Here is a 27,922-nt window from a genome sequence, read left to right on the forward strand (position 1 = left end):
TTTCCTTTTCTGATCTCTTCATAATTTTGTGCTACTTTGTGTTGGTTTCCCACAAAAAGCAATAAAATACATTAGGATGTTCAGCTGTAATGCAACAAAATATAATAAATATATAAAAACTTTTGCAATACACTTTACGGTAGTTTGGTTTTATTTTAGTAGCTTGTGCTACATATTTCTTGTCTTTTCTTTTTGTCGCCCTGGCCGTCCCAGTTTCACTGTAGCCATTCTTTTAAATTCTTTTACGTCGTTAAAAACCCATGTGGGGACAAATTAGCTGAGGCTATAAATGTTTACGGTGTTCTGTTTGTGTTTTTACTTAACTCTTGTCCCTATGCAAATAAACAATAAAGAAAGAAACAATCCTATTGTTCAGCCAAGTCTTCATGTGTACCTCTGGTTGATGTGCTCCTTTTGAAAGTATCGTGGTTTCTTCTGAGCAGGTCAGCCGCTCAGGCATATTTTTACACCCATACATTATGGATCATCTTCCACAGCCTGGCACCATCAATAACAAAACTCTCCACACGTCTGTTCGCGATGACTCTTGTGTCTAAATGCGAGCTCCCACCTCTCATTGGAAACGTGCGAAGCCATGGAGGCTCATCTGTATTTTTGTCTGAGTCTCCAAAGTGTTTAATGAGAGTTGGCGGAGGCCTGCGTGGCGGATCAGATGGGCTCCTTGCTGGGAGAGACGCAGGGAGCTGTGGAGGAGGCTGAGGCTAAAGCCTGAGGCTGAGAGCAGAGCAGATCAACACTTGAGACAGCGAGTAGCCAAACCATGCCAGAGCTCGTCTCATTTGTGCCCCCTCCCCTCTTCCCTCKCCACCTTTTTTTTTTCTCTTCTCTTGTCTCCATCCCAGCATATCCCACTGAAATATCCCACATAATACAGCAGTCCATCCCTCAGCCTCTTATTGACTGTGCCCCTGCACCGACTTGCGGTCAGAGCCAACAGTAGTGGCAAAATGTCAGATCATGCCAACATTTCCAATAAAGACTCACATCCCCGTAGCCAATAGCTAACAGTTAGTCACCAGTTTTTGGAAGGCAGCACGATGAACTGAGCCGCCACCTGAGATGAGAGCAAACACCAAACAACCTGAAGAGGTTTCTAACTTGAGTGAATTATTTCAAAATGGTAACGATCCCTCTGGCTTGCCAGCGGAGTCTGGAGAATTCCAGCAAGATGGAAAATAAATAGACTCGGAGCTGGTGTGCTCGCGCACGCCCGCCCTCGTGTCTGCGTCTGTGCACGAGCACGAGTCCTGCACATGTCCCCATATGTCTTGTTTCTGCACCGCAGGCGAAAGTCTAATTGTACTTTTGGAAGTGCGTCCTCGCGCGTTTGTAAAAAATCATCCTAGATTGTTCTGCAGATTGCACGTTTTATCCATAGAATAAATGAAGGTGGTGGGTAACAAATGTGGCAGCCGAACACATTAATTTGATGCAAAAAGACGGTGGCCATCTGGTGACAGACTTGCATCATTTTTAATCATTTGGTGCCTTTCGTTTTGAGCCCACCCTCCTTCATATCTCACCCTGTCTCACTTTGGTTCAAATCTCTGCTTCAAGCGACACAAAAGAGTGAGCTCAGCTTTTTGTGTTTTTGATCAGCAAAGAAATAATATTAAAGTAGTCGGGATTGCACATTAACATTATGTTGCTATTAACCATCAGATCGGTTTTTATTTCAGAAGTAAAAAAGCCTTTATTCCTTTTTTTTCACTCGGCCTTTTGATGCCTAGGATCAGCGGCGGGACGTGTGCACACTTGTGCGCTGACAGGACAGTGGGAGCGGAGGGATAACCTGCTGGTCTCAGTGGTACTTGTCCACCTCCCCGTGTTTCCTTCAAGGACACAGAAACCATAGGCGTTCAGCGATCTCGAGTTGCGTCCGTCAGCAGCCATTGTCATTTTGAACAGCGGAGTCTCAACCAGGCCCTCCCACTGACCTGTGGAGAATGGTCGGATTCTTTTTTGCTTCTACACTTGGCAACATGTCCAAATGGTGGGGGGGGGTGAAGGGAGGAGGTGCCACTGGGTTATTGTATTACTGTACCTCCTCAGAGACCCGCCTGACCTGAAACCCGCGGCGCTGCGAGATTGAAAATCAGCTAAGGTGCCTTTTGCTGTGGAAGTAACAATCTCCTTCTGGGGATTTAAATTGGAAAACCGTGGCTTTGGATTAGTTTTCTCATGTAGCTTGACAAATTAAAAAGAAAAGATCTGTTAGTTGGTTTTCTCATATCTGTAATTGCTGGGTCTTTACTGTCGCTTTATGCTTTCCGTACGCTGCTTGCTTTCGTGCTCAGTCGCGTGGCACGCATTCAGAGTCGAGGCTCATCCAGCAATCCCTTGTCTTTACATTTGACTCTCGTCAGGTTTGGGTGGCTGGTGCTCGTCTCATGTCCTGCATCGCCTAGCATCACTTTTTACGTCCACATCGCTCTCCTTGTTTGAAAATGTCATTTGCATGGTCATTAGTTTTGCTTTGTGTTGGAGAAGGGAGAAGAAGAATTCCATCATCTCATCAGGGCAGATGTTGATCTCATCTCTTTATTTCACAGCCATGTGGATAAACTGAGGGGCAACATAATATATTCATTAGGATGTAATTTGCTATTCAATCATTTTCATTCCCAGCCTGGACAATGAGCCCACTGGCCCACGGATGGGTCCACTCAATGCCAAACAAGGACAATTATCTGATTGGTTCTGCTCTTGCTGCCAAATTGATCTGACTGCAAAAAAGAATCCAGGCTGTGTCAGCATCCCGCCACACACATAAAGCAAGCAGGGTAGTGCTAAAGTTTTTCTTGTAGCCATTAGAAAAAAACCCCACATACATACGTAAGTATATCATATTTTCATTCTCTATTTTTACTTACAAACTAAGCCTAATTTGCTTTTCACCTGGTTTTCCAAATTAAGATTTACACAAATTTGAAAAATTTTGGCATCTCACTTATGTTTGATCAACCAAAGACTCTTGAACTGCCAGGGGAATGATCGGCTTTCTGGGAATCGTTCCCCTTGTTCTCTTTACTGCCAAGATTAATGAACATGAGGGTTCTCCAAGCCTCTGGTCAGCCGGGGGTGGGGTCACCAGAGGTGTGCTTCAACTTTGTGTGCGTGCGTGCGTGCGTGCGTGCGTGCGTGCGTGCGTGCGTGCGCATGTGTGTGTGCAGGAGAACGTCATCGGGTCCCCTTCACCCTTGCGTTTGGGAAAGAGAGCGAGACAGAGGTGTTTTTTCCCCCCCATGAGAGCTCATTACTGCTCTTTTTCCCATTAGCCGAACGGTAACCTTCTCCTGGCCCAGCGCTGTGTCACTCTCAATATCACTCTCAGCCACCACCTCCACTGGCCACAATGCCAAATTACCCCCTCCTTTGTGAAATGGCCTCCTTCTCTGTGAGAAGAAAAGGCCGGCTGATATTTCTTACAGTCGGCCGTGCACACAACTATTACCGGCCCATTTTCATTTGTCTCATTTTGCTTGTGCTGATGATGGGCTGTTTGAAGTTGTGACTGGCCTGCAGCTGTAATGTACTCTCTCCTCAACTCATAATAACACCACCTGTATTGTGTTTTGCATCCAGTTGCGCTGCAGGCGGCATCACAGTTGCTACAGTAACGTCTTGTTTGACTAAGTAATCAAGCCAAAGCAGGTTTGTTTCTTCCACAAATGTTCCTTTACTAAAGAAACTTGGATTAAGGCTGTAGTGCCTTGCAGAAGCATTCGTCACGTTAAAACCACTGTTTCTCATATTTAATCGAATTTCAGTGTGATAGACCAACACAAAGTAGTGCATAATTGTTTAATTGAAGGGAAAATGATAGAAGTGCGAAATGCAATTGTAAGCCCTGTTTTAGTCTGATACCCCTAATCACATTCAGTGCAAATGATTGCATTCATAAGTCAACCAAAGAGAGTATGACACAACTGCAGTCCTACCAAATCATTGCTCTTCATTAAAACGGAGAAGCTCATGGCATCTCTAAAGGAGATTAAATAATCCAGATTATTTTTACGGAAGAATTGCATTTAAAAAAAAAAAAAAGCTCTAAAAGGTTTAGTTTAGCATGAGGGGGAATGGCGCTCCTGTCAGATGAGAGCAAGATTGAACTTTTTGGTCCAGATGTGTCTTTTTTCCTTTTTGCTTTTAAACAATGTAATATGTTGTAATCTGACAAAATGGTGAAAAGTTATGGGGCCGGAATACTTTTGCAAAACACCGTATGTGTGCATATCTATTTATGTTTGCTAAGCAGTTGTTGTTGTTTTTTTCTCTCTGCATATCTGGTTTGCCGACCAGGTCACAGCACATTCACACCACCCGGGTTTATCTGCTGCATCTGCTTTACATGTTAAAAATAAACAAAGACCGGAGAATAGAAACAACATGGCTCTCCTCCGCAGTTTTTACATGCAGTGGTTTCCCCTGCGCCTCTGGTGGATTTGAAAAGTATGCACAAGCGTATTTGCATGACTGTAAAATATCAATGCTGGGGTTGCACGAGTGGTTTTGCACACGACTCGAACGGAGCATTCTGATCTATGTGTTCTCAAATTACACGAATCCGCCGCCGCATTGTAAATAAACTTTACTGTGAGTTCAAATTCTGTCACTTTGCTTTCCAGTCAATCATTTTATTCCCCATAAACTGGAGTGCAGGTATAAACTGGGACTTTTTGTTGCCATGTGTGCATGTTTATCCTCAGCCGTGTTTTTATGTGTGTGTTCTCGTAGTGGACGGAGGCTGGAGCGAGTGGAGCAAGTGGTCGGCTTGCGGGGCAGATTGTTCGATGTGGAGGAGCAGGGAGTGCTCCCAACCCTCGCCCGGCACCGGGGGCAAGGACTGCCAGGGGCTTGACCTCCAGTCTATGAACTGTACCAACGAGCAGTGCCCACAGAGTGAGTGCAGAAACCACCCACACACTGCAAAACTATCGGCGTTCGACTCTGCTGCAACAGTACAAGACATGACGTCTGAGATTTATTCGTAACCATTGGCAACAGGATCAAGTGATCTCAGGAGCTAGTATGGATTTTAAAATAAGTTCAAGAATAATTGAATTTTATAACTAAAGTTAGCAAGAGTCAATGGTTTATACAGAACAGGTGGTTCATCCGGCAGCTCCGATAAGGAGTGATCCTGGGAAAGTTTGGAAAAATGTTTGTGTTTTCATGTTAATCCCAATCCGCTTATCTTAATATCCTTGATTGTTCATTTTCTTCTTTTTTCTTTCTTCCTTCTTAGTTTTTATCCTTCCTTTCTGCTTTTCATTCCTTACTTGCCCTGTCTTCATCTTCCTTGTTCTTAATTATTTCCCTTCCTGTCATCCTTCCCTCTTTCCTCCTTTCATCCCTTCCTTTGTTCTTTTCTTCCTTCTTTCTTTCCCTCTTTCCTTCCTTCCTTTCTTTCATCTTTTCCTTCCTTCCTATCCTTAAAATTGTTTCTTTTTCCTTCTTTTGTTTTTATTTTCTCTCTTCTTTCCTGCCTTGCTTTCGTTTTCCGCCTGGTGCTTTTGCTATATTAATGACCTGATCTCTATAAATGCATGATATATTCACAGTGAACTTTTGTATCTGTATGTGAAAATTGCCCAAAGTGGGCTTTCTTTTGCACGAAAAGTTTGGAATTTAGACATGAAAATGTGCAGCTAGCAACCCTGAAGGAGGCTAAGATGAAGAATAAGAAAACATTTGTCCTTATTTATGAAGCTTTTCTACTGTAGAACAAGGAGTAACCCTACTCCTTTCACTACGTAAATTAAACATTTAACCCCTTCTTTTGACACTGGCGTCAAGCGATAAATGACGAGTTCATCTCACTCAGGCGTCAGGAAGGAAAAGCTGCTTTTCCCTTGAGGTACATTTTCACACATAAGGTTCATCTGTGGCCCACCGTTAGCTCATCCCCACCTGGGTGACCTTTTCAGGTGATCATTTCTAATTAACACTGGAGTGACACTTGCTGCTAGCATAATGCACTGTATTACCTCGAGGATCAGCTCTCTGTTGCTCCCTGACCTATTAATAGAGGTGAGAATTGAAGCATCTCTCCACTGATTAAAACACAACCTGCCAGATAAATGACCACGAGCCAAATGGGTTGTGAAAACGCACATGGCTGGCTCGTACCAGTTTGGCAGGACACTTCTCGGGGTGAGAAAGCTTCCATGTTGGACTCAGCTAACTCAAAAGCCAGCACGACTTAACTTTTATGTATTCATTTTACATCCCCTGCGAATTATAAGAAGGCGCGTTTATTCTGTCAGGATTAAAAACCGGAGAGTGCAAAGGGCCAGAGTCAGCAGTCGCCTAGAAAGGGGCTCCACGGGGTCCAGCTCTGACCAGATGGACATGAAGAGAGAGCTCCATCATTCCCTACAGATATCAAAGACTGAAACATATTGTTGCCTTCCGTCCGGAGACAATGAGGGCGGCGTCTCGAATAGAAGCGGCTATAAATAGTGTGCTCTTTGGCTGATCCTCACGGTAAACACCACGAGTCTTTAATGGGGATTCATCTGACATGAGCCGATGAATTAATAAACTGAAATCTGGTATCGGGCACTGATTGATATGATCAGATGGACTGAAGGAGGATATCTGCTGAGATCTACAGTATGCGAGGCGCTGCATTATGTATAGCGCGCTGCGGGCATGTGCTTGCTTTTGTCGAGCAACGGGCGAGTTTGGCAGGGTGCAGTGATCCCAGGCAGCTCAGTCGGCCAATCATCAAAGGTCAGCAGCTCCTCCTCAGAGAGGCAGGAAATATACACAAAGATGCCCGTCATTGTTCCCGTCTTTCTCTCACAGTCGCACACGGAGTCGCGGAGTATTTATCCTGACAGCGTGGAGCAGAGCGCCGGCCTCTGAAGAATGCCCCCATCCCAATCTGTTCCTAGCAGATGCGAATCCATAGACAATTGCTGTGTGAAGTATTAAAATAAGCGCAGAGGCGAGATGGTTTTGGCTCGTCAGCAACTTGCCAACTTCAACCGTATCTCCAGGCTATTAGTAATGATGGAGAACTTGCCCCTGAAACAAAAGGCAGCCTTTCTCTTCCGATGTAGATTCAGAATAGCAAGTAAATCAGCGTCACAGTGTAACAAAAGCTCTCCTCTGTCTGAGGTTCTGATCTCCTTTGTCATGTTAAAAATGACACTTTAGAAGAGGATATTGGTTTGGGCAACGCGCATGAAAACTAACCCTCGGCCCTGGATTCGAGTTACAGCTGGAAAACAAACAGATATGAGCCATGCAGGATCGTTTTCATAAAGAAAACAAGTCAAGCCCAAGATGTAGCTTATGCAAAACCAGCGCATGGAAACGGTGAATGTGCTGGCGTGGAGCCACAGCCTAAATGGCAGACAGGTGTTGGAGGGCACGCAAAGGGTAGAGAGGAAAAACAATGGTTCCCTTCTTTCCTGACTCAGGAAATTAGAACAAAATACAACAATTATTTAACCTAACATGTGTGATAAGGATAATGGACTTGATTTTGAGCAGCGTCCAATTCCGGTGTGTCACAACAAATGGTGGAAGGTATTAGTTTCTCTTTAGCTTGCTTTTGGATTTGAGGCTAATTTGGCGGCAAACTGGCTGCCATTTTTTTTCTTTATGAGTTTGTTTGCCAGAGCAGGGTCACGGTGCTGTGTGAAAAATAGCTGAGCATTTATTTTGGACTATATTTCACCAGGACCCCGCTGAGGGATGGGACGACTGTATTGTGGAGATAGTAATGGTCACGTTCACTTTGAGAGTTTTAGTAGCCATATTTCCCTGACCTTAAGAAGTCGGGGGTAATTCATCTTCAGGCGAGCGACTAGGATTGGCCATGGGATGAAATATATTCGCTCGTCTCCTGATAAATGCCCTGGGGAGGAAGCACAGGAGGCTCTAAAGCTCTTATTTATCAATGCAGCTGAGAGAAAGGAGCAGGTAGAGACAGGTTTCCTGTGCAGTCTGGGAAAGTTTGGAATTCAAGAGTTTTCAAGGTTCAGAAAATATCAAAAAAAGAAAATAGAGGGACGTAGTTGAGGTATTATCATTCATTCACTCATTCATTCATTCATTCATTCATCCATCCATCCATCCATTCACTCATTTGTTCATCTATTAATTCATTCACTCATCCATCCATCCATCTACCATCCACTCATCCATTCATGCATCCATCCATCCATCCACTCATCCATCCATCCATCCACTCATCCATCAATCCATCCATCCACTCATCCATCCATCCATCCACTCATCCATCAATCCATCCATCCACTCATCCATCCATCCATCCATCCATTGTTTTCTGTTTTTTGCAAGTTTCACATTAAACTTCTGTAATTATGTCCTTTCAAACTGAGTAGGAACCCGGATGAGAGCCGGGAGCATTATTCCATCTGTCAGTACAGTAAGAACCCAAACGTTACCAGAACCCAGAGGAGATGAGTTATGCTGGTCCATCTCAATTCAGAACCCGATCCTTAACCAGCCAGCCCTGGAGCAAGTCTGACGAACTGAAGTGAAGGCTCACAGAGCAAAACAGACATTGCCCTGCGGTCATTTCTGCAAGAAAAAAAAAAAAAGCTCATCACATCTACAGATTATCCACAGGCAGGTGTCAATCATGATGAGAGGTCACACACAAAGAGAATCAAAAGTTGTGCAATTAAGTCAAGTAGAAGTGGAGAATGCAGTGACGGATGACAGAGAGGGGAAGGCGGAAGATGCACAAATTGGTATGGAGTGCATGGAAAGAGAGGGCACTTTGGAGAGGGACTAAAGTAGAACCCATCCAATTATAAAAGCTGATTAGCTGTGTCAATTAAAAGTGTGATGGATGTCCTTTCAATTATTGGCCGGCATCATGAGAATCAATGAGTGCAGGCCAGGAGGAGCTGCAGTGAGCACTGGGATCGTTTGGCTGTGACACCTGGTGGGTCAGATAAAACTTCACTCAGTGATGCTCTGATAAGCCACCAGAGATTACAGTCTGGGCAGAGGATGAGAGAGGTGGACAGAGCGGGAGAAAGGGAGGAGGGGGTAGTCTGATTGACTGACTTTATTGTTTGGATGCAAGAGCGGTGTGGTTGAAGAGGAAAAGGAAGTGCAGAGATACCGGATCTCTTTGGCTCCACCAGGTGTCTTTGGCGTGTCCTCAGAAAGTAAACTAATCTAAATCAGTAGAAAACAGGTGGCTGCTCTCCTATCTGATGGATGTTTTGTCTTTCGTGAGACCAAGTATCCCTGAACAGCCTGGAAAACTACCTGTCCAAATATCACGGCGTCATCTGACCTTTGACTCGCCGAAAGCAATTGGATTTGAGAAACTTAATGAGAGGTGCAGCACATCTCCCCTTCCTGCTTCTGGAGCTCACTGTGAAGAGCGGAGGGTTCATCCAGGCTGCTCAGAGTTAAGCACCTCTGTGCTAGCCTGAGGAAACTTATGGAAAAACACGGGGAGTCGAGTCAGAGATAGAGAGGAGCACATAGGTAAATGGACTATATGAGAAGCGCAGAGAGGATGGGAGTGCGTCCCAGAAGATGCTTCAAGCCAGAAGTGTGTTCTGTGCATATCTGCTTAGAACAAAAAAAAAAAAAAAAGCACAATCTTGTGTTTATCTTTAGCCAGTCATTCACGATTGATTACTTGTCAAGAGATCTCTGGCTGAACGAGGAGCTGCCATAGAGGTTAGCTGCTTATAATCCCTCTACTTAAAGTATCAGATTGCACTGAGATAATCACCCATGAAATAGATTCTGGCATTTCATTTTTAAATTTTGGGGAAGCTTTGTCCAAGGAAATTGAGATTTAGAAGCACGAGAGGCAGGAGAGACGGACTAAGAAATACACAAAAATGAATAAATATGAGACTGTTTTTATTTGACTGCTATTTTAATTTTCTATCACATGCCTCAGATTCACTAACACCGTTTTAAAATGTCAAAACGGTTGTTTGTAAAGGTTAATGCAGCTCTTTGTTGTTGCTCGTTGCTTCAAAATCATCACAAATGCCTGCAAATTTTAATGACAAAAATTATGAATCTGGTCCTAATCCGGTTTATTTCTGGATTTGTTATTGATAAAAATGCTAATTTCCTACAAGCTGTCAGTCAAAGGCACATTACTCTGCCCTCCCATTTGCCTTTTAATTGTAATTTTCCTTCTGCTACATTTGTTCCTGTCTCCTCTCTTCCACCCTGTCCTCCTCCTTTTGTTGTCAACTCAGCACACGCGCAGCCTGCAGCACTTTAACCTTTTCTGTTGTTCCCCATCCCTCAATGCTGCACCGCTCGTTGTGTCCCCTCCTTGGCTGTGTTCGCTTGACAGCACTACGCCCCAGTGGCTTCTGGGCACAATGGTGCTCCACAAAGGCCTTGGGAGAATCCTCCGCCACCAAATTCTAGCAGCACAGGGAGACAGCTGTAACGAATCCCATTCTCCTGCAAAAAACATAAAAACTCAACTGCACACACACATAGTTAAGAAAAAAAAGAGAAAAAAAATCTGGCCTGAACTTTTTAGGAGGAGGATGCTGTTATGCTGTCAGTAGCAGTCAATAAAGACCATATATCTTGGATTTTTTTTTCCTTAACATTTGACATGCGAGGGTTACAAAAAGAAAGAGAGAAAAGACGAGCAACATGGTGGCCTAAGACATCCAGTCACATAGAGAAAGTCAATGCACTTACTTTTAGTTTTAAACTTTAGCAAGTCATACTTCATATAAACTAAGTAGGTAGTCTTAGAGAATATTAGCAGGAGCCAAGTTCTGTGTTTCAGATAACATGTAACATTTATAAAAGCAGGAGTTTTTCCTGGAGCAATTAGATGTGTGTTAGCGTAATGCCAACAGAGAAAGACATCAGCAATTATCCTGAGGTACTCATAATTCATAAATAAGACATGGGGTCATATGTAGTCAAGAATCATTAGGGTAGTTTTTTCAAGTTTGAAGGAAGAAATTAAAGTATTGAATAATATTTGTTTTTCCAGATGTGGTTATTTGAGATGTTAAGATTAGCCAAGTCGTATCAGGATAGAAACTAGGATATGGAAGAGTCATTCAGACACCTTTTATTTTCTCCAAAGTGAATCGCATTGTTGGCTATGGGATAGTTGTTTGACACAAACCAGAGACCAGAGACGCACAACCCCAGTGGTTATATTTCCAAATACTAGTCCATCTGAAAAAAAAAAACTGTGAAAAAGTGCAAAAGTAATCTCAAAAGGTGGAAGTCATACATTACATAGAATCATCACATGTGACATTTTATAACCATGAAGCATTTATCGGTTACCATGCAACAAACTCCCAAGATGTTGCTTCTTAGTACATTAAATAAACAGAAATCTTAGTTTTACACATTGAAACAAACTAAAGGACTCGGTTAAGATACCTTGATTAGACAAAGCCAGATTTCAAACATTTTCATTCATAACACTTGGCTTGTCTTCCACCTTCATGATATAGGAATCTTTGCAATGAGCCGGCAACACATCTGTTTACCTCTGCAGTTTGGGAGTCAGATGTGAAGCCATCTGTCACAAAGACATTAGGGGCTTGGCTTTAACTGAGCCATACAACAGGACGATAATCCAAAGTACAGCAGGGAATCTTCAAACGATTTGAAAAACAAAGAGACACATTGTTACTGTAGGTCATAATTAATATGCTTTAATAGGACCTTAAGAGAGTTGTAGGAATTCTTGCAGATTTCACTTGCATAAGGAAACACGAGCAGGCCACAGCTCTTTGACAACGAGGAGTACAGAAGAATAGCTCCTCTAGGCTTTTACAGCTTTTTACTTACTTATTCGTGCGTTTTGTATTTATGGTGCACAAAATTCAAACAGAAAACTCAGCAACACAAATTCTCAGGCAATCCAGACTTCATAAATCTTGGGTTATTTTATATCAGATTAAAGTTTTCTAGATTAAGAAACCACCACGCAAGATAAAGTACCACCACACTAAATGTGACACTGACCTCATGTAGCTAAAGAAATCCTCAGGAAAACTTTTCCCATTGAACAAAACAACAAGACATTTCACTCAGCCGGAGCGTCTCGATTAATAATGTCTCTGCTTGCAGCCGTGAGCGGCGCCGAGGACGTGGCGCTGTACGTGGGCATGGTGGCCGTGGCCCTCTGTCTGACCCTGCTGCTCATCGTGGTCGTCCTGGTCTACCGGCGCAAGAAGGAGGGCCTGGACGCTGACGTGGCGGACTCCTCCATACTCACCACTGGCTTCCAGCCTATGGGCATTAAGCCCAGCAAGCCAGGTGTGTGGGCGCCACGGCCACGAAGGCCTCCCCACAGCAGTAGGACACTGTTTTTTTGTTTTACCCTCGTCTGTCCATCTTCCCACTGTGACCATGAAGCATTCGTCCACATGTCGCTCTGAACCTGTTGGGAACTGTGGTCGTGGAAGTGGTGTGAGTGCACTTACAAGAGGGTCTGTGGTCCAAGGAAGAGTTATGTTTGTGCGTGCGTGTGTGTGCGGTTCATGAGCTCTTTATTTGCCTGCTTGGCACATTATGTTTCGCCACCACCTCATTGTCAGGAAACGTACCCACTCTGTTTACTGCCTGTGTGGAGCCTCTGAGGTTTAACAGCGAGTAATAGAAATACAACTGTCTGAGGCGGATGGAGACGGGGGAACTGGGTTGCAGTGGCTGTGATTCACCGTGAAAATAAAAAGCCTTTATGCATTCTGGATGCTAAGCTGCATCTGAGTTCTGTTTGGGATTGATTGTGTGGCTGCTAAAAAGACAGGCAGTGATAGAGCAGGAGAGGGTGGAGGGGTAGAAATTGAGTGGCTTTGAGTGGAATTTGTGTTTATGTGTTGTAGAGCATTTGCGTGTGCGTGTGCGTGCGTGTGTGTGTGTGTGTGAATGCTCTGTTTTCTGAACCATCTTTCAGTGTTTGTTTCAGTTTTTCTGTGCGTGATGCAAACAGCTTTAGAGTGTGAGGTCTGTCTGTGTGATGTTGAATCCCTCCACTCTTCCCCCTCCCCCCGCCGCTCATTGAGATTCACATATCTCCCTTTTTCCTTTCCTCTCTCTGTTTTCATTATTCGAACAGAGAACTCCCATTTGCTCACCATCCAGCCTGATCTGACGACCACCACCACCAGCTACCAAGGCACGCTGCGCTCTCGCCACGACACCGCTGGGAAGTTCTCCATGACCAACGGGCCTCTGCTGGACCCGCTTCCCAACGGATCACACACTCTCCACAACGGGAAGCTAAACTCGGACACCACAGAGTTTGTGAGCAGGCTGTCCACTCAGACCTACTTTAAAACTCTCCCCCGCGACGTGGCCAACACCTCCTACGGGACTTTCAACTTCCTGGGTGGGAGATTAACAATCCCCAACACAGGTGGGTTCTTCATTCATTTAATGTCTTCTCTGTTGTACAGATGATTTAATACAATTATGGAACCATAGTCTGACATATAAGTGCTTTGGGAGGAACAGTTAATGGTCTGAAGAGCGTCCGTTGGTAATTTTTAACTTTTTGTGACATTCTGTCATAAACTAGAGGCTATAAACTCATTGAGACATCAATTTGAAGCACATTGCTATTACATGACATGACATCTCAATGTTTTCTGTCCTCCAAAAGATTGAAATGCCACAACCAGCCACGATTAAAGCTGATGAAGTTGATAACGTGGAATGTGATTTTAATATGTCCATATTTAAAGAGAAGGGAAAAAAAACTTAACACTTTGTTACGTTTCATATCAAGGCTTTAGAATCCTAATGAACAAAACTGTAAATGTAAGTGTAGTTTTTAGATTACTTTATAATCAGCTGTAAGGAAAGTCTCTTTGTGTTTTACAGCTTCTAATAAATGTAGGAGCTGATCGTCTTCTTTGAGTCGATTTATTCTGGTTGCTTTGACTTTTAATGTGTGGTCATTTGCCCTTTTTGATATTCTGTCATAAGCTACAAACTTCAAAGGGTTTTATTGGGATTTTATCTGGTGAAAAATAAAAAAAGGAGAAAAAACAGTATTCTATGTGATTGACCAACACACAGTAGTTTTTAATTGTGAATTTGAAAGATGCAACTGTTCTCAAAAAGTCTGCCATGCCAAGTAAGCAATTAAAGTCACCTTAATAAAACCAAGTGTAACCAACTGCATTCAAAAGTCACCTCAATAGGAATAATCAAAACATTGTGTTCGTAATATATTAGATATTAATTTCTCATATAAAATATTGGAAATATTTGATATTTCTAATATAAAATAATATTTCATGGAGCGCTGCTCCGTCTATCATGTTAAAAGGTGTGGTAAAACTGAAAGTCTACGAATCTGAAGACATTCACTTCCACCTAAACTTACAGGCTCAGCATTAAGAGCAATCCTGAGCTCTAGAGATCTGCAGCTTTGATCGTAGCCCCAGTCCGGCCTTTTATATGAGTGGCAGGAAAAAACAAAGTTGAGGCAAAGCCATAAGAAGTCCTGTTTAAATTTTGATTTTTAAATAGAGGACAGAGTAAATGTTTGGCAGCTATGCTAGGTGTGGTGGAAAGCCAACACTGAACATCATCCCTACATGGTGGGGGCAGCATCGTGCTTTAACGATGCTCTTCTTCAGCTGGTCTGTTAGCGAGTCACCGTCCAGCAGGACAATGACCCTACGACAACAGCTGCAAAATGAAAATGTTTAGATCAAAACACATTCTCAGTCACAGTCAAAACCTAAATTCAGATCCATGACAAAACTTCAAAAATGGATGATTTCCATCCAATCTGATGACAGATTTGAACATGCAATTGCAACAAAATGTGACAGTGCAAAGTTTTGCAAATTTCTACTGACCAAATTGTATTTTTTAAAAGAAATTAAAAGTTATGCAGCCTTTTCACTCCGATGCATAATACTGCGCTATTATTTAGAATGGAAATAAAGCACTTTGAAGTTGGTTGTAATGCAACAAAACATGAAATAATTTAAGAGGGAAGAATGCTGTATTTGGTCTGATAAAAGCTGATGTGATCCGCACATCATCATTCAGATAAGTAAATAAATATATTGTTTTCATTAGTATAAGCTCATAAAAGAAAGCAACTACACTGTATAAACAACATGCACCACAGACCAACATTTTAGTCCAAGGAGTTACATTTTTAGGCTTTGGGTCCATGTAGCACGTTCTGTTCAGCGTGTTCATTCAACAGTTTCACCATCATGCAAAATCAGACAGTACAGACAGCAATGTTTTATTCACCCACTGTCTCTTCATGTCTGGCAAGGAGATCTAAGTAATCTCCTCTAATGCTGCTAAACCTTAAGCAAACAATACATAAATTATCCAAATAATTCAACATCTGCTGCTACAGTTTATGAAGAAGTGCTCTGAGAGAAAGGCCATTCTGTCGCTTTATTACACCTGCTTTAATGTGTCCGACTGGATGTTAACAAGGAGAGTTTATTAGGAACAGCTGAATCCTATAAACACCTCAATGTTTTCCTTCATATGGGCTCCCTAATAGGTTTGTACCAGGATAACGCACATGCAAATGTGTTTGAGGACTTAATGCAAGGCAAGAAACAAGCAGTCATTACGTTCACGGGGACAAGATGAGGCCCCAAAAGTGCATTAAAAGCCTTTTTTTAGCCAGTAATCAACCCATTTGGACCTGAGGCACCTGCTAAACTGTAACTGGTGGAGAAATATATTACATCATGTTCTAATGGGTTAAAAATACTCTCCAGCGCAGTAAAAAAAAAAAGCGCATTAAGTAAAACAAATCACACATTTTCCTTTGTGTGTTTGGGCCAATGATGACAAAGAGGCAGAAGAATTGAGCTTATCGACGACAACGATTGGTTTTAACTTTTTTCTCAGACTCATAATGTTTTATTTTGAAGGATTTCAACACAGATTGTGAAGCTTTAAGAGTTTCAATCATACAGTTTGGCTCTGCTGACAAAACAAACCATGTTAGAGACTGCTAAGGAATGTTTAGGTGGACTAAACAGGGATGATAAAAATACTCAAAATATTAGCATTTATTTAAAGTCCGCTTTGTATTTTTCTGATTGGTTTAATGCATATCTGCACACAATGTTCTTACATATAGCTCAGATATTTGGTTGCAACTGTACAGTGTAAAAAAAACAACATCTCTAATTTACAACAAGATACCAGCAGCTGTGGTTGCCAGAACTTTACCACATAAATACGGTAAAATTCTGGCAACCACAGCTGCCAGAATTTTATTGTAAATTTTATGGATTTTTTTACACTGTACAGAATACGAGTAAATACTTTTGACAGGTGAATTTGATTAAAAAAAAAAAAAAAAGAGAAAAAAAAAGGGAACATTCTGGTCTGACCCTTATGTCACCAGAGAGTTTTTCACATGGAAGCGTTATATTGGTGGGTTGAATTTTTTTGATTAAATAACAATTTATAATAAAAAAATACCAAAGACAATAGAAAATCTGAATATGAAGTACTGTGTGTGTGATAAACTACAGTGATTATGATTGATATTTTTGAAAAGCCTGCATGGAAGCTTTAAAAATTAAAGTGAGAAAGCAAGGATTTTGCCTCTAGCAGAATCTAGAGTGAATAATTTGGTCCAGTGCCTTGTCAGTAACCTACATCTCAACAGCACAGCATGAATAGTTAAAAGCAAATGTTCTGAGATGAAATCAATTTGTGGCAAAAACATTGTACTTGACAAGAGTCCTGGAGTAAAACGTCAAACAAATTATTCCTATCAAGCTTCTGACTAATGTCAGAACAGGTTGAAATTGTAGTCTATGTCCACAAATGTCATCCATGGTCTAAATGGCTGGATAGAGAAGTAAAGACAGTTAAAGTGATGCAATTTCTGACAAAAAAAAGTCCACCATGATTATTCTGCTGTTTTTTTTCTCCTTACAGCAGCAGAGTACAGAGCTTATATAATTATACTGGGAGACAGTTTTTCCACTTGGCTCTTTTTAGACTGTCCAGATTAGCTGATGCCAGCATGACAATATCTTCTAGAAGAAAAGGGTCTTTTTTCCTGTTTTTCTTCACCACTGTTCTTTCCCTGGGTGTGTGCGTGTGTGTGTGTGTGTGGGGGGGGGGGGTGCGTGTGTGTGTTTTGCCCGTCTCTTACAGATATTTTATGCATGGATTAACTCAAAGCCATGTTGACTATACCACGCATTGGCACCTATCTTCTCATAGGGACACAAGACGGAAAGAAATCTTACACTCGCATGCATTCACTCAAAGGAGTTATTCTGTCATTCATCACGGCTTCAGACTGAGCGAGCGCGCTCTTTACAGATCCAGGCACGGACGCCAACATTCAGGCAACTTCGCCTGGCTCAATCCGACGCAGCCTCATGACGAACAGACCCGTTTTAAAACTGAGAGATTGTTAAAATAGTGTCACATTCACTGTTTGGCCCACATTTTAAATGCCATTCAGAGTGGGTAATTTTAGCAGAAGAATCACAACATGAATGCCGCAGCACTCAAACCGCTTCAGTGTCTCTCTGTGTTCTCCGACGTGCATTTTCTAACACTCTCCTGGGGAAGTGCAATTTTCCTGAAGTAGTCTGTTCCATGGTCTCAATTATCTACTTTGTGGCAGACGGAGGACATTTAAACCGCGCCGCCGCGCGCGCCTTTTGTCTCGGCTAATTGTTGACATCGGGGACATGTGCCACCACGGCTGCCGGCGCACAGATTTTGCATCCGCTGCACCTGAAGGAGGCTGCCTCTGACCTTCAGAATAGATTTGGATTTTTGTTTAGTTTTGGGGGGGGGTTTTCACGCGTACAGTTTGTCGAGTGGGCTGGCTTCCTTTGTGAGATGACAAAAGCACTGTTCAGTCAGAACAAATGAGCCTGTCCTCCACTCGCTCACACGCCTCCTCCCCCCACCCCCTCCACCCCACTTCTCTCCCTTTTGTTGTTATTTGCATTAGGAATCAGCCTGCTCATTCCTCCCGAGGCCATCCCCAGAGGAAAGATCTATGAGATTTATCTCACTGTTCAGCGGAAGGAAGATTTAAGGTGGGTCTCTTTAGCGCTGTCTAACTGGCAGTCTTCCCTGAATGCCACTAGGCTGTTTGTTTTGATGCTCTACTGTTCCATTAGGAACGGCTTAAGAGGCTCTGCCAGTGCTGTGGAGGAGGGATGTAAATAAATAACATAGCCTTTTACAAGGATGTGCGCTGTTTAAGTTAAATGAATTGTTTGGAAAGCAGCGTCTATCTGGCTTCCCACACTCATCCTCTGGAAGCGGAGCCGTTGCATTCTGTAATGTTTCTTCAGTCCTCACGCGTTGGCCCGGCTCGACTCCGAGTCCAGCAGCGGGCTTTAATTATTCCGTGTTACAGCTGCTGGATAATTTGCAGAGGTGACAGTATCATATCCTGCCTCAAAGAGAGCTGTAAATTCTCTCTAATATCGAAATAATTGCAACCACTTCATCTTAATGCGTCCACCTCTTCCCCACTCCCGCCGTAGGTTACCGCTGGCCGGCTGCCAGACCCTCCTGAGCCCCATTGTGAGCTGCGGCCCTCCGGGGGTGGTCCTGAGCCGGCCAGTTATCCTCAGCATGGACCACTGCTTTGATGCGTGCCTGGATAACTGGGCCGTCCGCCTCAAGAAGCAGAACTACGAGGGCGCTTGGGAGGTGAGAGTCTAACTGCAGCTCCAGCACAAATCCTTTTTGTAGGAAGACAAAGCCGCTAGTCAGTGCAACTGTGAAGTATTACTGAACTTATTGATTGTTTCTGTGTGAAAAGTACAAACTTTTCCTGCTCGTGACTTGAAATGCACACCGCAACACACCCGGCTGCCTAACGTACTCCTCACTACTCCTCCACAGGGTTTAAATTAAAGAGCCTGGAAAAAGAATATATATATTTATACATCCTACATGTTTTTTTTCACATTTTGTCTTTATACTATATCTCAAAATGTATGTTACTGGATTTTATCTGAGTGAATAGTAGAAAGTACTGTATAATTCTATCAAAGTATTTGCATTTGAAATTCTCAAAAGTGTGAAATATGTTTCTATTTAGCCTCTGATAATGATTTATAGAACTACTTTTTGCTGCTGGTAAAGCTTCATGTGTTTTGAAGTAAATCTGTTTAATCTGCACATCCACACTGAGATTTTCAGCCAATTTTTCCAAAATTGTTTAAGCTTCCTTAGTTTGCATTTATCACATGTTGATGCTTTGATCTGAACCCCAGCTTTGTCGCTTGGGTTGTATGTTTGTTGTGGTCTTGCTAGCAGGTGAAACTCTGCCACATCCTGGCAGGTTTTCTTCCAGGATTGCTCTGCATTTCGCTTCCTCCCATTACCCCCCCCCCCCGTTCTCTGAGCAGCTTCCCTGTCCCACAGCATGATACAGACACCTCCATGTTTCACAGTGGGATCTGGGTGTTCAGAAGGATCATTTTGTTCCACACATACATGTTTAATTTTGTTGCATTGAATCACAGCTCCATCTTCCACATATTCACCACGCTTCCTACACGGCTCGTGGCAAACAGAGCATATTGATTTCTTTTTCTTACCACTCTTCAGTATAGACCAGATTTGTCTAGTGCAAGACTAACATTTATGGTGTCGACAGATTCCCCTACGTGAGCTGTGGAATGGATCCCTGCAGCTCCTCCAGGTTCCCATTTTGGGCTGCTTATCTGATTATTTGTGTCCTTGCCCGGCCTGTCAGTGTAGGTGAATTGTCGTGTCTTAGTAGGTTTACAGCTGTGCCAGGCTCTTTCCATTTTCGGATGATGGATTGAATAGAGCTCTGTGTTACATGGTTTTATAACCTAACCATGCTTTAAACTTTCTCCCTGACCCGTCTGCTGTGTTTCTTGGTCTTTATGATGCTGTTTGCTCACTAATGTTCTCTAACAAACCTCGGAGGTCTTCACAGAGCAGCTGGATTTACACTGAGATTGATGACACAGAAATGAATCCCAATAAAGGGGGGATGAAAACAAACACATGCACCTTCACGCAATGTACTCAAAAATAGATTTATCAGAATAATGCTCATTTTTGCTACCACTTTGCATCGGTCCGCCACATAAACTCTCAAGAAAGCATAAAAGTTTGTAGTTCTAAAGCCACGAAAGGAAGGTGGGAATACTTTTTGTAAGTTGCTGCACGCTGTCCGTCGGCTGCTTCGCTCCAGCTAAAGGTTTGCTTGGCAACATGATTGTGAAAATAGAAATTCTCTAAGCAAATTACTCATCCTCAAAGTGCTCTTCTGAGTGCTCCTTGACCGTTGTCGACTGCTGCTTCCAATTTGCTGAGTTTTCTCCCTGTTTTTCTACCCATGAAATTCGAACGTTGCCCATGTTGCAAATGAATCTAGCCGAGAACAGCCCCTGGTGTGCAACACAGCCTCACACAAAACAAACGGCGGTTCGAGGCAGTGTACCCATCTCAACAACCCAGAGAGATTGGAAAGGGTGCTGGTGGGCTTTGGAGTGTTACTAGGTCTTCTTTCATGTTCGATATTGTGCATAAATTATTCAGCCTCTCCCCACCGTCCGTGTGGCAGCGGTGGGGTGTCTGTGGGATGGATTGGCCTGTCTGAGGCTGAGGTTAGACCAGCACTTTTAATCATCGGACAGGCCAAATATAGCCCGACTACGTTGGCCACTACGGTAAAGAAGCGCCAGGTGGACGAGAGAATGAGAGTGGAAGGAGGCACGGGAGTGTGACTGAAACTGAGAGCAGAAAGAAAGAGGAAGCAGATGGATGCAAATGAGCAGGTAATGCAGATCTATTGGAGAGAAACCACAAAAATGTAGCGGAATAGGAGAGATGTGGAAAACACAAAGCATACAGATGGAGAAATTAACCTTCCCGCTGCAAAACCGAGCTTCTGTTTCACCGAGGAAATATTAAGACGATAAAGAAATAAGACTCCATTGTGGTTGCATAGAAAATGAATCGTGTCGATACTAATTCTATTGATGTAGATGGTGTCTGTGTGAATCGATCCTAGAGGGGCTCGCTGTGCATTTGGCAGGCACAATTCTCTCTTTAGCGTGGTGGGCTAATGGGAAGAGTCAGTCAACAGGCATGATGCGATTTTAGAGAAAATGTTGTCACCTTGGGCCCAGTTCGTCTCCATCAAATTAGCCGAGAGAGCATTGGAATTATCTCATAAAAGCTGTGCAGTGCCACGGCTGAGACTGAATATTTTCACAGGTCTCCCGTCCTCATCAGGATTCAGAACTTCACCCTTGTGGCGAAGCCAGGAAATTCAAGGTGTCGCCTTGTCAACGTGTTGTTGTTTCCCCAATGCTGGTCTAGTTTTTATCAGAAATCAGCAATGTTTGGAAGATCTCGTTCTAACACCCTTCCTTGTCCCTTAGTGGGGTCGGGAGGGTTGCTGGTGCCTATCTGCAGCGAGACATTTGGGGCAAGAGGCAGGGGTCACCCTGGACAGGTTGCCAGTCCATCGCAGGGCAACACAGAGACATACAGGACAAACAACCATGCACACACACTCACACCTAAGGAGAATTTGAAGAGGCCAATGTTTTTGGACTGTGGGAGGAAGCCGGAGTACCCGGATAGAACCCACACATGCACAGGGAGAACATGCAAACTCCATGCAGAAAGACCTCATGCCGGGAATCAAACCCAGGACCTTCTTACTGCAAGGCGACATTGCTGCCAACTGCACCACTGTGCAGCCCAGCAATGTTTGTTTTACAGATTAATTAGCAAGTTGTTTTCATCTTTCTTATCGACTCTCCAAATAAGTAGAAGAAAATTCCCAAACTCCCAATAGTCCCCGTACTTCTGCGACCTTTTCCTCCTCTGGAACCATCTGTTCTCGCCAGGAATCCGTTTGGGTCTTCTTTCATGTCAGTGGAAGATCTCGTTCATGCATTATTGAGTAAACTGAGGGTATTCTATAGGAGGAAGAATGCGGCTTCATGTCGGCGTGTTGTAAGCAGCTTTGCGGTGAGAAGGAAATCTGAAGCGAGAACAAAGTATTTGCTTTTTTCCTCTGATCCGAACTGTTGCCTAGAACTTTATGTAACATTACCCTGAAGACCTTCCGCTTTGATGCCACACTGCAGGAACAATGCAATTTGGGTCCTTTCTGCGGCGCCACTTTGCTAACGAGCCCTTTGCAAACACACTCCTACGCGTACATCAGGCAACACATTACCCTTCCCTCCTACATAAATTGGGTGCTTGACCTTCCGTCCACATCTTGTTTTCTGTTTCTCCTGTCCTCCAGGACGTCCTGCTGATGGGGGAGGAGCTGGTGTCCGAGCCTTATTACTGCCAGCTTGAGACCGAGACGTGCCGCCTGTTCACAGAGCAGCTGGGCACCTTCGCCCTGGTGGGAGAGTCGCTGCACATGGGTGCAGCCAAGCGCCTGCGGCTCGTCCTCTTCTCTGATGCCTACTGCTCCACGCTGGAGTACAACATCAGGGTGTACTGCATGGACGACACGCAGGACGTCTTCAAGGTAAGCTGCCGCTCACGTCGCCTTCAGTGAGTGTTTACCCGTTTGTTTAATTCGAGCACATCCTGTAATAACATTCGTCCGCGGATTCTCGGAAAAAAACGAGCGCAAAGGGAAATTTAAAAACCACCTTCAGGTACGTTTATTTTAAAGAAATTATTTGGACTACCAACAATCGTGCCTCTGGTGACTTGGCTTAAAAGCAATTTTCTTTTCTTTTTTTTCCCCCGACTGAATAAATGCACTAAAACAAAACTTTGATTTATTCAACTGCTTTCAGTTTGAGAATTTATTTACTTCTTAGACAGTTTTTTTTTTTGCCAGGATTGGAGACAGATTTATACGATCTGAGATCAAATTAGAAATGCTGTTATTATTGGTGTTGATTTATGTTTTGTTTGGATGTTTGTTTTTTTTGGTTCCTCTCAAGGATGTCCTCAACTCTGCCCATTTGCTGAAAGCCAATAAGTTTTCCAACACTTTATGCACTGACATATTTTACTTCCCATTTCCCTCTCCACATGGACAGAGTATAATCAAGCGCTAATGCCTTTGCTCCCTCCCTGGAGGACTGCCTCTGAGTAGCCTGTTAAGATTTCATTTGCATGGTTAATTAGTAAATTAAAAGGAGAGTCTGTCCCAATCTTTCCCCACCAAACCCCCGGTGCTCCCTTTAGTCTCTCTCCACACCTCTCAGTCACTCTCAAAAGCTGTTCCTCTCCTCCGCTGTCACCACCCACAGCCACAAGTGGCTCTTCCACTAGAATCCACTTCGGCTGCTCTGTAATGGCTGACCCGCGCATGTAAAGGTGCAACACCATCACGATGCCTGCAGGACATAAACAGTGGAAGTCACTCAGAGTTCACGCTGAAATTAGCACACAAGTCAGGAAGATGATGATAAGGTGAGAGCTGCAAATGCCTCTGCTGGCGTACAGCGGCGAAAGTGTTTCACGCTCATTTTGTCACCTTACAGCCACAAACTTTAATGTATTTTAGTGGCATTTTAGCAAAAAAAAACTGATGAATTATTGACGTTAGTCTCTTCTTTGATAAGTAGTCAGGCTCAATAGGGGTGCATCATATTACAAGTTCTTGCGATGGTGATAATGATGGCAAACATTGCAAAGGTGATACCAAGTGAAGTGCATGCCTATTTTCTCCTGTTTCTAATCTGTTCTCCTCATACTCTGCAACTTTTAGTATTTTGGGGAGTGTTTTTGTCAGATTTGAGCATCTGCTGCAAATGATAATCACTTGTTTAGATGTTACAGTAGCAAGCAAGATGCAAGTTCGTAGCACCTGAATGATACTAACTAGCGCATGCGCGCTGACGTYTACCATTTCCTCTTCCCTGTACCTGATGGAGAGCATCTGTGAGCAACAAGTTCTAAAACAGATTTTCAATTTTTTTCCATTCACATTTTAACATGGGAATGTGCTTCGTTCTGAAGAATCCCACTGCAATGGAGGCTGTATGCTCAGGGTCATTTGTGTTTCATTTGAGGGCATCAGAGTGAAGGGGACTGAACACAAATGGATGCATATGATATAATTTTCACATGTGACTCTTAATATTGATAAAATAATTATAAATAGAGTGCAATTCGGGATTCTTTTATCGACTTGAAGCTCTTCGTGGACGAGCACCAGGTGATATCACATGGCTGCTGACCCCATATGTCCCTGACCCGCCCCCGAGGTCCGGTGACCAGGGCCTGCTGATGGTTCCCCTTACTGAGCTGTAAACAAAGATGTTCTGTTGAGTGGCCCCTCAGAAAGCCAGTTGAAAACATATCTTTTAAATTATTCATTTGTCTTGTTTTTTTATGCGATTTTGGTTCTTGTGAAATTCTCTGATTTTGTGTATTAAAAGGTGCTACATAAATAAAGTTTTACTTACTTACTAATCTGTAAAAACTTTTGAAAACCACCTTTCTCTTAAACTTCACCATTCTGTACTGTTTTGTGTTGCTTTACCACTAAAAATTCCAATAAAATACTCCAGAAAGAGCGTGGTTACAATGTAACAAAATGAGAAAAAGTACATTCTTGCAAGGCATCATATCTCTCTTTCTTTACTTTTAAATCCATTGAAAGCCTTTCCAGTTCTTCTAATGCAACGTGTGAGAAATTTGGCACATTTAAAGAAAAACAAAAAAAAACAACTATTTGTTTGATGGATGTCAAGCTATGCGCTCGCCAGCAGTCAGATCATCAGTTAACCTGGTGGCAGTTTGGTCGAGCATTACTGCTACAGTGACCTTGTGTGTTCAGCACTGGATGCAGAAAGGCTTTCAGAGGCCAAGAAAACCCCTCTTTCTCGCCACCCTTTCCTCTAGTTAGCTCTCGTTCTGCCTCTCTCAGCCAGGAAAAGGATATGTGAGCTTGTTGACTTCAGCACTCGCGCTCGCCATATTCCACGTCTCCCCCGACGCCCTTGAGTGCATTAGCTGCCCGTCTCTCACACCAACCTGGTTCTGTGGTAAGCCACGGCGTCTCCGGGGCTTTGTAGTTTTTAGTGAGTGATTTAAAACGCGGCCCTCACTGTTTAGTAATCTCGACTCCACGCTGCTCTTGGTGCTATTACAAAGGGAGCAGCTCATTTGGCGAGTACATTCACCACTTTGAGTGGAGATTAAACTTCCCCGGAGAGGTCGGGYCTAATCACTAATCACTATCTTTAAAATGCACCTTTTATGATTAGTCCCTCACTCGGGCTGCCATTAGAGTTAAGTGTAGCATGCCACCGTAGGTGGCACGGCGGAGTAGCTGTGGATGTACTAGTCTGTAGTACACCTTCACTATATGTGAATGTTCTGACAGGACTACAGCACCTTGTTTTTCAGGCAGGTTTCCAAGAATTAAGCAAGCTGTACTTCTGGTGGAAAAAAAAGCTGTTCTGAAGCAAGAAAACTGCAGAGACTAAAAAGAAGGCTGAGCTGTTCCCTCCATCGCTGGCTGTCAGTCTGCTCTGACAAGCCTCCATCAGGGAGGATGACACACACACACACACGCAGACACATGCATCCCACACTTAAGCCTGCCTCACTCTTATCTCACTATTACAGCAGATTAGAACCAATGGTATTGTCTTTGATCCTAAGTGTGCGGGAGCTCTGGGGAAACGGTGACATTTCCGTCTGATGCTTGCCATATGTTAGCAGGGCTCAGCGGGGACCAATTAAGTTAATATTTAATGTGTGTCCCACACTTGATGGGCCCAGCCAAGGCTGGCACAGCAGCAGAGGCGACATGACCGTCGTTTGGTTGTGCCCTCACTGTGCACTCGGGTTGTTCCCAGCTAGACCGGCGGGAGAGCCTCACTGATGTTTCGCCATGTCGCGACTGACAGAAAAGCACCTGCGGTGAACCGAGCCTTCAGCCCGGCACACAGACAGCTATCAGCAATGTCTAATTAACCGGAAAGGTGCAAACGAAGGTGTCTCTTCAGGAAGGGAAAACTTACCCGAGATGCTCTGAATTTCACACGCAGACTTGTGTACAAAGGATAGAAAAACTGAGGATGTTTTTCACAGAACAGCAGAGCGATGACAAAATTATCTTTGGGTTTGTCGATACCTAGGCGTTATTCCCGAACGCCCACATGTCTGTGTTTTGGGAGTCAAGTGTTGTGCTTTAGAACAAAAACCCAAACATGAACAATGGTTTAGAAGCCACCCACATTCTGTTGGATTTATTTTTCAGAGGTTGAAGCACAAATCAGATTTTTTATTTTATTTTTTGTAAGGAGGGTAAATGTGTTTGGACTTTTGAGGGATCATCTTGAGCTTTTAATTCAACATTTATTTATTTTTTTGTATTTCTTCACGCATGCGGCTTAACTTTAACAAACTGCTTTTATATGAACTGCTAAGATATTTTCTGTCTTTACAATGTGTAGCTGCTCCTCTTAGTTCACACATTTTGGTTTTTCCAGAACTTTATTACTAAATTTCTATAGACCTCATACTCCCACCTGRTTTAGCTACAATGAGTTTGCTAATTAGCTAATACTTTATTTATTGCTTTGTTTTGTTCTATTTWTATTTTAAACATAATTAGTAGTMTCTTTTRGCATCTTACAGGGAACATATATTAGAGTTTTTACATTAATTCTGTAGTGCCATGTTCAAAATTGTCTTCAAAAGGAGCAAAATCTGACATATTCTGAACTTTCACATGGATTTTTATGCAAATAAATAAATAAATAATATAATCAYATGACTTCAAATTCCTATTCATTCAAATGTTCCTAGTTTAATGTTTTCATATTTAAGGKCATGTGTGTTTTTTGCTTCTYGGCCAAAGAGTAATGGTAAAATGAAAGAACATCCCCRTGGTCAATTTTTAAATTTTTAATGGCACCCCCATAAAACTTGGTGCATATAAACGTTTTAAAATCCTAGAGTTTAAAGGGAATTTTCTTTGTTTTCATTTGTTTTACATTTGTATAATGTACATAAATGACATAAATGTACATGCTGAGCTTTAGTAATCGTGATTAAAGCATTAATACATATGAAAAGACAAGCTTAAAGTGGAAAACAAGTATTTTAATCTTAGTTTTTATTCACATAATGAAGGAGTAGCTCAGAGTTTGTGAAGTGAGGTTCTGTTAGAAGTTAATATCTTCCCTGCAGCTAATATACAACTGTAGTTTTTAGACTTATAGGGTGTTTCTTTTTTTTTAGGTGGGATTCTGTGAAGGAGTAACCACTTGTCAGTGTCTTATCTGTTGTAGACAGGAGTCCAAACATCCTCAGTTTGCAGAAAGAGACTAAAGTTCTCAGTAGAGTTGATCTAGCAGAAAGTCCCRGTTTAGACGGCTCYACAGCAGATTATAACAACTTTATCTTGAATGTTACTTTATTTACTTGAACGCTGCTTTAYAAACCTGATACCACATTATTTTTGCAYGTGCRGAAAGCTCAGCCAGAGTTAGTATCCGAAGCAAATGTAATGCAGTGAAACAAAGTTAACTTTATAGCGGTTCAGGCGGATGTCCTTTCTTCGCTTYATGGATGGAACATGTTCTGTTATGCAACACCTGTCTCACATGGAAGATAATTAGTGACACCCTGTGGATCCACACACTTCGCCAACCTAATAACCATAGACTTTTTGTCAGTAAGTGTCTTATGCAAATGTGGCAGCGCTGCAGAAATGTATCAAATAGCTTGTGCATGGCTCAGTGGCTCCGGGATGGCAGAAATCTGCTTTTGAACTGAGTCTCCTCTGGATAGTGTCTTAAAGAAATCTAGATTGAGATGACACGGATTAATAAAAATGATTATGTTTTCTGATACAGTCTGTCAGTGAAACTGTGACAGGACAGGATCTGTGTGTTTATGGTCTCGGCTCCATTTTAAGCCAATCCTGGACTGCAAAGGTTCTGCT

General features: G+C 42.9%; 1 protein-coding gene across 4 annotated transcripts in view; it reads left to right on the forward strand.

Annotated features, from left to right (window-relative positions):
- The window catches only part of unc5a (unc-5 netrin receptor A), a 171,900-nt gene that overhangs the window by 127,835 nt on the left and 16,143 nt on the right, over window positions 1–27,922 (forward strand). For 2 of the 4 annotated variants that reach the window (XM_008419931.2, XM_008419933.2), the window contains 6 exons: window positions 4,759–4,923; window positions 12,115–12,342; window positions 13,106–13,405; window positions 17,978–18,065; window positions 18,522–18,690; window positions 22,292–22,525. In XM_008419931.2, coding sequence (XP_008418153.1) covers window positions 4,759–4,923; window positions 12,115–12,342; window positions 13,106–13,405; window positions 17,978–18,065; window positions 18,522–18,690; window positions 22,292–22,525 — 1,184 coding nt within the window. The remainder of the gene's footprint in view (window positions 1–4,758; window positions 4,924–12,114; window positions 12,343–13,105; window positions 13,406–17,977; window positions 18,066–18,521; window positions 18,691–22,291; window positions 22,526–27,922) is intronic. The other 2 variants (XM_008419932.2, XM_008419934.2) reach the window with 1 other exon arrangement.

Source organism: Poecilia reticulata, linkage group LG10, assembly GCF_000633615.1.
Source record: "Poecilia reticulata strain Guanapo linkage group LG10, Guppy_female_1.0+MT, whole genome shotgun sequence".
NCBI classification, from domain to species: domain Eukaryota; kingdom Metazoa; phylum Chordata; class Actinopteri; order Cyprinodontiformes; family Poeciliidae; genus Poecilia; species Poecilia reticulata.